The 14,377-nt window shown below is 43.4% G+C and overlaps 1 protein-coding gene across 5 annotated transcripts in view; it reads left to right on the top strand.

Annotated features, from left to right (window-relative positions):
- stimate (STIM activating enhance) overlaps positions 1-1,462 on the top strand; it is a 222,739-nt gene extending 221,277 nt beyond the window's left edge. For all 5 annotated transcript variants that reach the window (XM_068052246.1, XM_068052244.1, XM_068052245.1 and 2 more), the window contains one exon: positions 343-1,462. In XM_068052246.1, the coding sequence (XP_067908347.1) occupies positions 343-459 (117 nt within the window). In that variant the 3' untranslated portion in view covers positions 460-1,462. The remainder of the gene's footprint in view (positions 1-342) is intronic.
- The last annotated feature ends 12,915 nt before the right edge of the window (positions 1,463-14,377 follow it).

The following is a 14,377-nucleotide window of genomic DNA, read 5'->3' as shown; positions in this document are numbered from 1 at the left end:
GTTCTATAATGCTCCTGTGGAATGTTTTATGATGTTCAAGGCGCTTTTTTAGTTGTTGTTGAAAATCAAGGATTATGGGGATCAGGTGGAAAGTTGAGATGAGGTCAAGATCAGCCATGATCTTATTAATGGGCAGAGCAGGCTCAAGGGGCCACTTGTCCTACTCCTCTTACTTTAGGTTCATAAGCTATTTTAAATTATCTTTATCAAATTCTTTGAATTACAAGTCGAATATGTAGGAAACTACAAGAGGTTGAATTACATTTATGATTTCTTGTAATGCATACTGTCTTTAGATACTGCTTGTAATTTCCATTTCTGACTGTTCAATGTGGTTTACAGATTCTCATTTCAGCAGATGATGAAATGGACGAATCTGAAGGTGATGAGGACCTTAGGAGACTGATGAACTTAAAGCCTGTTAAAAAGAAGCTGCGATTTGGGGGCCTCCCTGTATGACACAGGGCAGTACTCTGCCTCAGAGTTGGCAGGGAGGGACACGCCATCACAGAATGAAATCTTTACCTGCTTCAAACTGCATTGTGACAATGGGGTGCATAAAATGTGTGGAGTGGCTCAAGGATCTGAAAGATAAAAAGGATAAGACTGCGGTGATTGTGAGTTTATGATCTCAACTCTCCTCTTTGCACTGATGCCAAGCATTCGCAGATCAAAGGCGTCTATTATTTCTAGACACAAAATGTACAGGACCATTGGGTGCTGCAGAACATTTTTCTTTTAGCACCAGTCAGATTTTTGTTCCTTTGTTTAAGTTATTAAATCTGTCACTCGGTCTGTTTATATGTTTATATCTTGCCCAAGAACTGTGAATCCTCAACTTTCAAAGATTCTAGTTAGCAGCTGTATTTATTGCACAATATGGTTACAGGTTGGAGATCGGGTGAGCATGTAAGACCTCAGCAGTTAACAAATTGAAAATGCTGCAACAACTGAAAAATCCACAATGTTGAGGGCAAGTGACTAGTGTGTGTTAATTCCAACCTTTGTCTCTCTCCATCCTCTGCGACCCTGTCTGTCTCCCTCCCCTCCGGCCCTCTCGCCCTCCCTCTCTGTCTTCTCTATGCCATGATGGCAATCAAAAAGTGTTGCTTCATTTGTGTTATATTTACCTGGAACAGTAGGACACTAATGATAGCTGGATTTGATTAACTGAGTCAAAAAATGGGTTGTTTTGCTGCACAGTTTCTCGATGGGCTGTGATGGTCAAAGTTCCAATTCAGTAACAAGGCAGTGTTTGGGGCAATGTAGAGGGAACTTTAGTCTGTATCTAACCCTGTGCTGTACCTGCCATGGGAGTGTTTGATGGGACAGTGTAGAGGGAGCTTTCTCCTTAAATATAATATTATTCTGTTTATAATCTTAAGTGATCAACTTGTCATTTCTGTAAGACTATTATCTGGGACAAATGAGTCATTGTTTGAATATTAGAATAGTTTAAAAAGAAATCCTGTCAAAATTAACCCTAACTGTAGTTGATAATTGCAAATAGTATTTGGTTCTAAAACTGCATCAGTTAGTGGATCTGTGTGAATGTTCCTGCAGTTAATCTGTTTCAAGCTGATTATTCTAACTGCAAAACAGGTTTTACTGTAAAGAAAATTCTAGGATAACCCAAACACTTACCGCCTTGAAATATTTAACCTTCAAAAGCTAATTTTTTTTAAAGCATTTAATCAAAATCAATCCTTAATGTATAACCTTTTAATAGGTTTCAATGGGGAGATGAATTTGGAGAATGAATGGTAAAAGTAAATCTGGTTTGCTTGGAGTAAAACAAACTGGTTGAAAAGAGGTTGAAACTACAGCTTATGCATCAGGTAGGGAATTGCTGACATGGAATGTCAGTGCTGTTAAAATGTGATTTTTGAGTTATTTCACAGGAATTTCGACATTCATTCTGATTCTAGTGTTGCCGAAGACTCAAAAACGGTCTTGTGTTGATGAAATACAGCCCGGTGTGAATGCATTTAGACAAGTGTTTGATTACTAAGTTGTTAGGAGTGCTGCTCATTTGTTTGACAATTTTCAGTTGATCTGTTTTCCAATCTTGATCTATATTTTTTTCTTTTTAACCTGTATAAAATTGGCTGCAGAAGGTGAACCTTTATCTTTATCCCACAATCGCAAACGTGTATCAGAGGCGGCAAGCCAGCCAGTTTTAATAGTGAAAGCTAGAATTTGCTAGAGAACGCAAACTGATGCTGGTATTTATACACAATTCCTAATAATAAAAGTCTTGTGAAAAAGCAGCATATTTAATCAGAACATAGTTTAGCTTGTCATCTGTGACCCTGAGACTTCGCAGATGAATTTAATCCCTTGGAAAATAGGACGTCTGAGACACTAATTTTTAGATACCTATTCATAGTCCATACATGTAAAAACGTTTATATAAAATGGGTAGAATATTGACCTACATTTATAGTGAGGTTAAGGGAGACAATTTAACAGAATTTTGAGCTTGCAGTAAATTTCTCATTTGAATGGAAGTCACTGCTTCAGATAAAAGTGCCTCTTTTACAAATCAGTCTCATGTTCTGAGAAAGTGATGTTAAGGTCAGAACCCTTTTTAAAGTGAATTTGAGGTACATAACGTTTTAATCAGCCAAAAATGCAAAATGGGAAAAGTTATTTGATGTGCAGTTTCGCTGTCCCGGACACTGGGATAGAGTTGATGTTGTACAGTGTGTTACGACTGAGGCAGGAGGGGTGCACTGAAAAATTCAGTCCCACTTCTCCACAGTCACAACATATATTTAAATTTTCCCATTTACCAAAACAGTCAATCATATACTCTCTTTTTCCCCAGAATAAAGCACACAAACCAGGTTCTTTAATAAACAACAAAATTATCAGTTTATTACAAACCAATTTTTAACCAATAATGAAGTAAAACATACACAAATTGAAATATTAAAGCCATTTATATTTATCCTAGCCCTCACGCGCGCAAACATACATACACAACCAGTTAACTGGGAAAAAATAAAAGGGATTTTTCTTTACAGCTGTTACAAAGAATTAGAAGGAATAAAAAAAACTTAGGCTGGAAAGATGGTCTTTCCATTGGTTAGGCGTCCCAAATGTGAACAGGTGGCTGTTGCTAGGATCTTCCCAAAACAGTTACTTCCAGGCAATGTTGAAGATCAGTTTGGGTAGGTTTTCCAAGGGATGCAGCAACAGGAGGTTTCACTTCGGTCTTACAGCAGAAATGTAGCAGTAAAGATTTCTTCAGATACAGGAGGAAATAGCAAACACACTTGATACAGGATTTCTTTTAAAGAGAAAGAACTGAGCTGGCTGGATGATCTTCTGTTCTCCTGGCAGGTGAGAAGCAACTGGTGAAACTAAGACTTTCCAGAAAGCAGCCTCCTGACAACCATAAATCTTGGCTTGTCACTTCTTTGTAAACATCTCTCCAGGTCAAAACCAACCCCCTGCTGGGTTATTTGAAAATGGGTGCCTTCCAGTAACTGCAGTTCAAACCTTCTGGTAACTTCTTTTTTAAAAAAAACCCACAAAGTTCAGCCATCTCTTCGAGTCATAGTCATGGAGTCATACAGCACAGAAACAGGCCCATGGCCCATCGTGCCTGTGCTGGCCATCAAGTGTCTACCTATTCTAATCCCATTTTCCAGCACCTGGCCCGTAGCCTTGTATGCTATGGCATTTCAAGTACTCATCTAAATACTTCTTAAATGTTGTGATGGTTCCTGCCTCTACAACCTCTTCAGGCAGTGCGTTCCAGATTCCAACCACCCTCTGGTTGAAATAATCTTTCCTCAAATCCCCTCTAGACCTCCTGCCCCTTACCTTAAATCTATGCCCCCTGGTTATTGACCCCTTTGCTAAGGGAGAAAGTTTTTTCCTATCTAATCTATCAATGCCAGTCATAATTTTGTATACCTCAATCATGTCCCCCCTCAGCCTTCTCTGCTCCAAGGAAAACAACCCTAGCCTTTTCAATCTCTCTTCATTGCTGAAATGCTCCAGCCCAGGCAACATCCTGGTGAATCTCCTCTGCACCCTCTCCAGTATAATCACATCCTTCCTATAGTGTGGTGCCCAGAACTGTACACAGTACTCCAGCTGTGGCCTAACTAGTGTTTTATACAGTCCACATTAATCAGTGTCCATAATTCACATTTAAGTCCTTAACACATATTTTACAAAAGAAATAGAAGCAATCTCGTAACAAGTGTCTATCCCAGACACTGAGATAGAGTTGATTTTGTGCAGTGTCTCTGTCCGGGACACTGGGATAAAGTTGATGTTGTATAGTGTTGCTGTCCCGGACACTGGGATAGAGTTGATGTTGTGCAGTGTCTCTGCCCTAGAACATTTTTCTATAATTGGTGTATAGCTCTCAACACCACTGATCCAAACTCTGATCTGGAGTACTGGGACCTCAGTCCTATTTGTTCTGATATTGTTAATGACAACATTTCTCCTCTTTATATTCTGTGGATCTCATGGTTTAGGAAGGATTGTAAACAATTGATTGGTGGATATATCCTAGATCAGTACACCCAGATGCGTTAGTGTCAGCACCTTGGGACACTCAGCAATGACATGGAACCTTAATTTAAAATGTATGTGTGGTCTGGTAATCAGCTTGGAGAGAAGCTTTCAGACCTGTAATTTGTGCGTGAATCTGAGGGAAAGGCAGGAGCATATCTGGCCACAATGATTGGGAATAGTCACATGTCCTGCACTGAGACAGACATTTGCCATGGAACTTCCCTCACTAGCAGTAAGTGCAATGATGAGATTGCATAGCCTGGGAGATTAAGTGCTTGGTTCAGCTTTGAGACTTGGCCTTCACGGTCTCTTATCCTGATTGTTCCCAGTGTGTTTGTGCCTCCATTACTGTTTCCTTTCCATGAATTAGATATTATGCAGAAATGTGATGTGAAAACACTTGGAGCCCTTTCTCAGACAAATAGTCACTTTCTATTGGTTACTAATTAAAGTGGAGAGTTTTGATGGTGAAACAACGCTATATGTACCTCTGATCACTAAATTCTGTTTCACCTTCCCCGCGTCATTGAGTGAAGGAAAGCAACAAGTAAAAGAATATCATAAATATACTTTCTGATAAAATATCCTTAAGGTTAAGCTACATTTTGTAAGGGTCTGGCCTGTGAAAAGGTTTAACACAAGACATTGTAAAGAAAAATCAGTCTAATTACTAACTGTTCAAATTGTCCTATAGGCTATAAATGATGGTGTGGCTAAGTTCGGGTGTTTAACAATGTCTCAATAGGTACCGATGTATTGAAATGGATCTTTACTTCTGTCATTCCTTCTCGTGTAGTTTAAATGTTACTGTTACTTCTGCATCAGCAAAAGTCTTGTGCAGATTCACAGACACTGCAGTGGGGCTGGGTCAAGCCTATCATATTGCAATGTGTAGGAGATGAGTATATGATGTATATACTTTGTATAACACTTTATATTAAAGTATTGGAAACTTCAAGACTAACCATGTTTTCTGATGCCTTTTTTAATGCTCTGAATTGTAGAAAGAGGTTAAACCTGTTGAAAGAGAACAGTATCTGCCTATAAATTGCACAGACTGGGACCCGTCAGATCAATGCTTGCCTCTCACCTCAAACTTGGATTTGAATGCAGACCAAATTTTCCCTCGCTTCACTTTAAGGCACGAAATGAGTTAGGGCCATTTCAATCCAGTTTGGAATGAATGCAATCACACCAGACAGGACTGTCCCCAATTAAACGGTAACTAGCACTAAACTTGACAATCTGATTCTGACACTGAATGGCTGATGTGAGAAATGGAATATTCTTACTCTACAATAGGGGACACTCAAATGAGGAGGTGATAAGATGCCTTAATGGGATGATGTTGAAGGGAGCTTTACTCTGCATCTAACCCCGTGCTGTACCTGTCCTGGGAGTGTTTGATGGGGACAGTGTAGAGGGAGCTTTACTCTGTATCTAACCCATGCTGTACCTGCCTTGGGAGTGTTTGGAACAATGTAGAGGGAGATTCACTCTGTATCTAACCCATGCTGTACCTGTCCTGGGAGTGTTTGATGGGGACAGTGTAGAGGGAGCTTTACTCTGTATCTAACCCATGCTGTACCTGTCCTGGGAGTGTTTGATGGGGACAGTGTAGAGGGAGCTTTACTCTGCATCTAACCCCGTGCTGTACCTGTCCTGGGAGTGTTTGATGGGGACAGTGTAGAGGGAGCTTTACTCTGTATCTAACCCATGCTGTACCTGCCTTGGGAGTGTTTGGAACAATGTAGAGGGAGATTCACTCTGTATCTTGGACTGTTTGCCTGAAATCTGATCAGGGGTGATACAGAATTTCTTCTAGCTAAATACCGGGAGATCAAAACTCCATTCTCTAGTCACTGATTCCATCGCTCACTACTATGGTCACTATCTTGGGCTGGACCAGACTGTTTGCTGTTGTATTTGACTCCAAGATGAACTTCTAACAGCATATCCACACCACCACAAACATCGCCTACTTCCCCCTCCATAGCATTGACTGTCTCTGCCCCTGCCTCAGCTTATCTGCTGCTGAAACTCTCATCCATGCATTTGTTATCTCCAGACTGAACTATTCCAGTGGTCCCCTGGCCAGGCACCCACCCTAACATAGGAAACGTAGAAAATTTATGGAACGGGAGGAGGTCATTTGGCCCATTGTGGCTGTACCAACCAAAAAAGAGATATCCAGCTTAATCCCACTTTCCAGCTCTTGTTCGTAGCCCTGTAGGTTATAGGACCTCAAGTGCATGTGCAAGGGTTTTTTAAAAAATACAATGAGGGTTTCTGCCTCGATCATCCTTTAAGGCAGTGGGTTCCAGACCCCCAACACCCTCTGGCTGAAAACATTTCTCCTCAGCTCCCCTCTAATCCTTCAACCAATTACTTTAAATCTGTGCCCCCTGGTTATTGACTTCTCTGCTAAGGGAAATAGATCCTTCCTTTCCACTCTATCAAGGCCCCTCATAATTTTATAGACCTCAAATTAAATCTATCCGCAGCTGCCTCAGTTCCAAACAAAACCCTGGCTATTCAATCTTTCCTCATAGCTAAAATTCTCCATTCCTGGCAAAATCCTTGTAAATCTCCTCTGTATCCTCTCTAATCTGATCACATCCTTGCTGTAATACAGTGACCAGAACTGTACACATTACTCTAGCTGTGGCCAAATTATTATTTTATACAGTTCCAGCATAACCTCTCAGCTCTTATATTCTATACCTTGGCCAATAAAGGAAAGTATCCCGTATGTCTTTTTAACCACCTCTTCTATCTATCCTACTGCTTTCAGGAATATGTGGCCTTCAAGGTCCCTCTGTTCCTCTACACTTAGTATCCTACCATTTATTGTGCCCCTTGCCTTGATTGCCCACTGTAAATGCATTACATTACACTTCTTTGGATTTGAATTCAATTTGCCACTTTTCTGTCCACCAGCCCAGTGTATTAATACAATATTCTTGCAGTCTGCAGCTTTCATTTTCGTGATCAACCACATAGAAAATTTCTGTATTATCCCCAAACTTCTTAATCATGCATCCTTAGGTCTAAATCATTGATATGTACCAGCAACTGCACAGGACCCAATACTGAGCCCTGCAGTACCCAACTGGAAACAGCTTTCCTGTCAACCAGTACCATTCACTCTGAAGTCCAGCTCAATGGACTACTGCTTTCATGCAGTATCTAACTCAGGTAATTTGCTGAGTGAGGGAATTCAGTGCAGTGAGCGAAGAGGTGCTGTTGTGGTCTTTTACAAAACAAGGAATGGTCTGAGTAAGGGCATGGGAGACAGCGAGAGCTGAAGTCTAGAGGCATTAATTAGGTGAGCAGGGAGGCGTTTATCTATATTTCAGAGACTCATCAGCGGTGGGGACTGAGCACAATGACCAAGGAGTTAAAGCGGGGGGGGGGGGGGGTGGTGTGGAAAAGAGTCTCCAACAACAAAAGCAACATCTGCAAAACAGCTAGAGTGATGTCCCAACTAGGGAAGGAGCCGATTGGTATGTCGCTGGTAAGTGTTTCCAGGTAATAGTCTAGAAAGTAAAGACATTGCAGGCAACCTCCGCCCCATGGAATGCACATCCTGTGTCCTGTGAGAAATCCTGGATGTTTCTCATGGCCTCGACAACCATGTACATAAAATGTCACCAGAAAAAACTGAGTTTTGGAGCTTAAGTGGTGGCTGGAGTCACTACGGAGCATCCACGAAGCTGAGAGCTTCGCGTGGATAGCATGTTTCTGGAGGTGGTCACCCACAGCTTAAAAATGTGCAGGCAGAGAGGGAATGAGTGACCACCAGAAGGACAAGGAGGACCAGGCAGACAGGGTAGGGAGCTCGGCCCCAGTCCTGTTGAGGTGCAACCCGTCTGGCTTGCACAGGTCCCACCTCCCCCAGAAGTAGTCCCAATGTCTCAGGAATCTAAAACCCTTCCTCCTGCACCATCTCTCAGCCACATATTCATCAGCTCTATCGCTCTCAACTGGTATTCAGTTCTGAATACTGGTGAGAGTGACGGTTCCTCTGGGGAGTGCAGGCACAGTCAAGTCCATGGCACCATGGGTGGCTCAGCTGCACAGTGGGGGAGGAAGAAAAGTGGAACAGCAATAGTGGGCAGGGATTCGATGGTGAGGGGAGCAGATAGGCACTTATGCAGCTGCAAACATAACGCCAGGATGGTATGTTGCCTCCCTGGTGCCAGGGTCAAGAATGTCACTGAGCAGCTGCAGGACATTAAGGAGAGAGGGTGAACAGCCAGTGGTCAAAGAACATTACAGCACAGGAACAGGCCATTTGGCCCTCCAAGCCTGAGCCGATCTTGATGCCTGCCTAAACTTAAACCTTCTGCACTTCCGGGGACCGTATCCCTCTATTCCCATCCTATTCATGTATTTGTCAAGATGCCTCTTAAACGTCGCTATCGTACCTGCTTCCACCACCTCCCCTGGCAGCAAGTTCCAGGCACTCACCACCCTCTGTGTAAAGAACTTGCCTCGCACATCCCCTCTAAACTTTGCCCCTCTCACCTTAAACCTATGTCCCCTAGTAACTGACTCTTCCACCCTGGGAAAAAGCTTCTGACTATCCACTCTGTCCATGCCGCTTATAACTTTGTAAACCTCTATCATGTCGCCCCTCCACCTCCGTCGTTCTAGTGAAAAAAATTCCGGGTTTATCCAACCTCTCCTCATAGCTACTGCCCTCCAGACCAGGCAACATCCTGGTAAACCTCTTCTGTACCCTCTCCAAAGCCTCCACATCCTTCTGGTAGTGTGGTGACCAGAATTACACGCAATATTCTAAGTGTGGCCTAACTAAAGTTCTGTACAACTGCAGCATGACTTGCCAATTTTTATACTCTATGCCCCGACCGATGAAGGCAAGCATGCCGTATGCCTTCTTGACTACCTTCTCCACCTACGTTGCCACTTTCAGTGACCTGTGGACCTGTACGCCCAGATCTCTCTGCCTGTCAATACTCCTAAGGGTTCTGCCATTTACTGTATACTTCGCACCTGCATTAGTCCTCCCAAAATACATTACCTCACATTTGTCCGGATTAACTCCATCTGCCATTTCTCCACCCAAGTCTCCAACCGATCTATATCCTGCTATATCCTCTGACAATCCTCATCGCTATCCGCAACTCCACCAACCTTTGTATCGTCCGCAAACTTACTAATCAGACCAGCTACATTTTCCTCCAAATCATTTATATATACTACAAAGAGCAAAGGTGCCAGCACTGATCCCTGCGGAACACCACTAGTCACATCCCTCCATTCAGAAAAGCACCCTTCCACTGCTACCCTCTGTCTTCTATGACCGAGCCAGTTCAGTATCCATATAAATAAAAGCAAAATATTGTGGATGCTGGAAATCTGAAATAAAAACAAGAAATGCTGGAACCATTCAGCAGGTCTGGCAGCATCTGTGGAAAGAGAAGCAGAGTTGACGTTTCGGGGTCAGTGACCCTTCTTTGGAAGAAGGGTTCCGAAGAAGGGTCACTGACCTGAAACGTTAACTCTGCTTCTCTTTCCACAGATGCTGCCAAACCTGCTGCGTGGTTCCAGCATTTTTTGTTTTTATTTCAGTTCTGTATCCATCTTGCCAGCTCACCTCTGATCCCGTGTGACTTCACCTTTTGTACCAGTCTGCCATGAGGGACCTTGTCAAAGGCTTTACTGAAGTCCATATAGATAACATCCACTGCCCTTCCTTCATCAATCATCTTTGTCACTTCCTCAAAAAACTCAATCAAATTAGTAAGACACGACCTCCCCTTCACAAAACCATGCTGCCTCTCGCTAATAAGTTCGTTTGTTTCCAAATGGGAGTAAATCCTATCCTGAAGAATCCTCTCTAATAATTTCCCTACCACTGGCATAAGGCTCACCGGCCTATAATTTCCTGGATTATCCTTGCCACCCTTCTTAAACAAAGGAACAACATTGGCTATTCTCCAGTCCTCTGGGACCTCATCTGTAGCCAACGAGGATGCAAAGATTTCTGTCAAGGCCCCAGCAATTTCTTCCCTTGCCTCCCTCATTATTCTGGGGTAGATCCCATCAGGCCCGAGGGACTAATCTACCTTAATGCTTTGCAAGAGACCCAACACCTCCTCCTTTTTGATAATGAGATGACTGAGACTATCTACAGTCCCTTCCCTAGGCTCATCAACCACCAAGTCCTTCTCCTTGGTGAATACTGATGCAAAGTATTCATTTAGTACCTCGCCCATTTCCTCTGGCTCCACACATAGATTCCCATCTCTGTCCTTGAGTGGGCCAACCCTTTCCATGGTTGCCCTCTTGCTCTTTATTTATGTATAAAAAGCCTTGGGATTTTCCTTAATCCTGTTTGCCAATGACTTTTCATAACACCTTTTAGCCCTCCTGACTCCTTGCTTAAGTTCCTTCCTACTGTCTTTATATTCCTCAAGGAATTCATCTGTTCCTAACCTTCCAGCCCTTACGAATGCTTCCTTTTTCTTTTTGACGAGGCTCACAATATCCCGCGTTATCCAAGGTTCCCGAAACTTGCCAAACTTATCCTTCTTCCTCACAGGAACATGCTGGTCCTGGATGCTAATCAGCTGACATTTGAAAGATTCCTACATGTCAGATGTTGATTTACCCTCAAACAGCCGCCCCCAATCTAAATTCTTCTGTTCCTGCCTAATATTGTTATAATTCGCCTTCCCCCAATTTAGCACCTTCACCCGAGGACTACTCTTATCCTTATCCACAAATACCTTGAAACTTATGGAATTATGGTCACTGTTCCCGAAATGCTCCCCTACTGAAACTTCGACCACCTGGCCGGGCTCATTCCCCAATACCAGGTCTAGTACGGCCCCCATCCCAAGTTGGACTATCTACATACTGTTTCAAGAAGCCCTCCTGGATGCTCCTTACAAATTCTGACCCATCCAAGGCCCTCGCATTAAGTGAGTGGTCCATATCGGCACTAATGACATAGACATAGACAGAAAGAGGGATGAGGTCCTGAAAGCAGTGTTCAGAGAGCTAGGAGACAGCTTGAAAACCAGGATCTTAAAGGTAGTTAATTTCCGGATTACTCTTGGTGTCACGTGCGAGTAAGTACAGAAATAGAAAGATAGAGCTGATGAATATGTGGCTGGAGAGCTGGTGCAGGAGGAAGGATTTTAGATTCCTGAGGCATTGGAACCACTTATGGGGGAGTTGGGACCTGTACAAGCTGGATAGGTTGCACCTCAACAGGACCGGGACGGGGAGGCGGTGGCGTACTGGTATTGTCACTGGATTAGTAACCCAGAGACCCAGGTATTGCTCTGGGGACATGGGTTCGAATCCCACCACAGCAGAAGGTGGAATTTGAATTCAATTAATAAATCTGGAATTTAAAGCTAGTCTAATGATGGCCATGAAACCATTGTCGATTGTTGTAAAAACCCATCTGGTTCACGAATGTCCTTCAGGGAAGGAAATCTGCTCTCCTTACCTGGTCTGGACTACATGTGACTCCAGATCCACAGCAATGTGGTTGACTCTTACATGCCCTCGAAATGGCCTAGCAAGCCATTCAGTTCAAGGGCAATAAATGCTGGCCTGGTCTGCGATGCCCACATCCCATGAATGAATAAAAAAACAATATCCTCACAGGGGGTTTTGCAAGTGCTATTGGGAAGTGGTTAAATAGCTTGGGAGAGGGATGGGAACCTGAGAATAGATTCCAAAGGGAGAGAAGAAAAGTTGGAAATTAAGGCAGAAGTATGGAAGGTCAAGGAAATAAGAGTTTGGTAATGCTAAATGGTCGATTCCTCAATGCAAGAAGTCTAGGGGAATAAGGCAGATGAGCTGAGATTACAGATTCTCACCTGGGAGTGAGATATTATAGCTATTACAGAGACATGGCTGAAAGAAGGGCAGGAATGACAGCTCAACACTCCTGGTTACAGGGTTTTCAGATGAGATGGGGGATAAAAAAGCGGGGTCACAATATTGATTAAAGAAACAATTATATTTGTGAAGTGGGATGATCACAGAATCACAGAATGATACAGTGCAGAAGAGGCCCTTCGGCCCATCGAGTCTGCACCGATGCATTAAAGACACCTGACCTGTCTACCTAATCCCATTTGCCAGCACTTGGCCCATAGCCTTGAATGTTACAATGTGCCAAGTGCTCATCCAGGTACTTTTTAAAGGATGTGAGGCAACCTGCCTCTACCACCCTCCCAGGCAGAGCATTCCAGACTGTCACCACCCTCTGGGTAAAAATGTTCTTCCTCAAATCCCCCTTAAATGTCCTGCCCCTCACCTTAAACTTGTGACCCCTCGTAACTGACCCTTCAACTAAGGGGAACAGCTGCTCCCTATCCACCCTGTCCATGCCCCTCATAATCTTGTACACTTCGATCAGGTCACCCCTCAGTCTTCTCTGCTCCAGTGAAAACAACCCAAGCCTATCCAACCTCTCCTCATAGCTTAAATGTTCCATCCCAGGCACCATCCTGGTGAATCGCCTCTGTACCTCCTCCAGTGTAATCACATCCTTCCTATAATGTGGCGACCAGAATTGCACACAGTACTCCAGCTGTGGCCTTACCAAAGTTCTGTTCAACTCCAACATGACCTCCCTGCTTTTGTAATCTATGCCTCGATTGATAAAGATAAGTGTCCCATATGCCTTTTTCACCACCCTATTAACCTGCCCTTCTGCCTTCAGGGATCTATAAACAAACACGCCATGGTCCCTTTGTTCCTCGGAACTTCCCAGTGTCAGGCCATTCATTGAATACTTCCATGTCACATTACTCCTTCCAAAGTGTATCACCTCACACTTTTCAGCGTTAAATTCCATCTGCCACTTTCCTGCCCATTTGACCATCCCGTCTATATCTTCCTGCAACGAAAGACACTCAACCTCACTGTTAACCACTCGGCCAATCTTTGTGTCATCTGCGAACTTACTAATCCTACCCCCCACATAGTCATCTATGTCGTTTATATAAATGACAAACAATAGGGGACCCAGCACAGATCCCTGTGGTACGCCACTGGACACTGGCTTCCAGTCACTAAAACAGCTGTCATCACTCTCTGTCTCCTACAGCTAAGCCAATTTTGAATCCACCTTATCAAGTTACCCTGTATCCGATGTGCATTTGCTTTCTTGATAAGTCTCCCATGTGGGACCTTGTCAAAGGCTTTGCTGAAATCCATGTAAACTACATCAACTGCACTACCCTCATCGACACACCTGGTCACATGCTCAAAAAATTCAATCAAATTTGTTAGGCATGACCTCCCTCTGACAAAGCCATGCTGACTATTCCCAATCAAATTTTGCCTCTCCAAGTGGAGATAGATTCTCTCCTTCAGAATTTTCTCCAATAGTTTCCCTACAACTGACGTGAGACTCACTGGTCTATAGTTCCCTGGCTTATCTCGACAACCTTTCTTAAATAGTGGGACCACATTAGCAGTTCTCCAGTCCTCTGGCACCTCCCTGGTGGCCAGAGAGGAATTAAAAATTTGGGTCAGAGCCCCTGCAATCTCCACCCTTGCCTCCCACAGTAGAAGAATCATCAAATGAGGATATATGGGTTCAGCTTTAAAATACAAAAGGGGAAAACATACTACTGGGAGTGTACTATAGACCCACAAACAGAGGGAGATAGAAGAGCAGATCTGTAGGCAAATCTCTCAGAACTGCAAAAACAATTGGGCAGTAATAATGGGGATTTCAATTACCCAAATAGTAACTGGGAGAGAATTGGTGCAAAAGGCACAGAGGGAGCAGAACTCTTGACAGTCATTCAGGAGAACTTTTTAGTACATAGCA

The sequence above is a fragment of the Heterodontus francisci genome, chromosome 19 (assembly GCF_036365525.1).
Source record: "Heterodontus francisci isolate sHetFra1 chromosome 19, sHetFra1.hap1, whole genome shotgun sequence".
Lineage (NCBI taxonomy): Eukaryota > Metazoa > Chordata > Chondrichthyes > Heterodontiformes > Heterodontidae > Heterodontus > Heterodontus francisci.
Note: the sequence above shows the minus strand (reverse complement) of the source record. Positions and strands in the feature narration are given on the sequence as shown.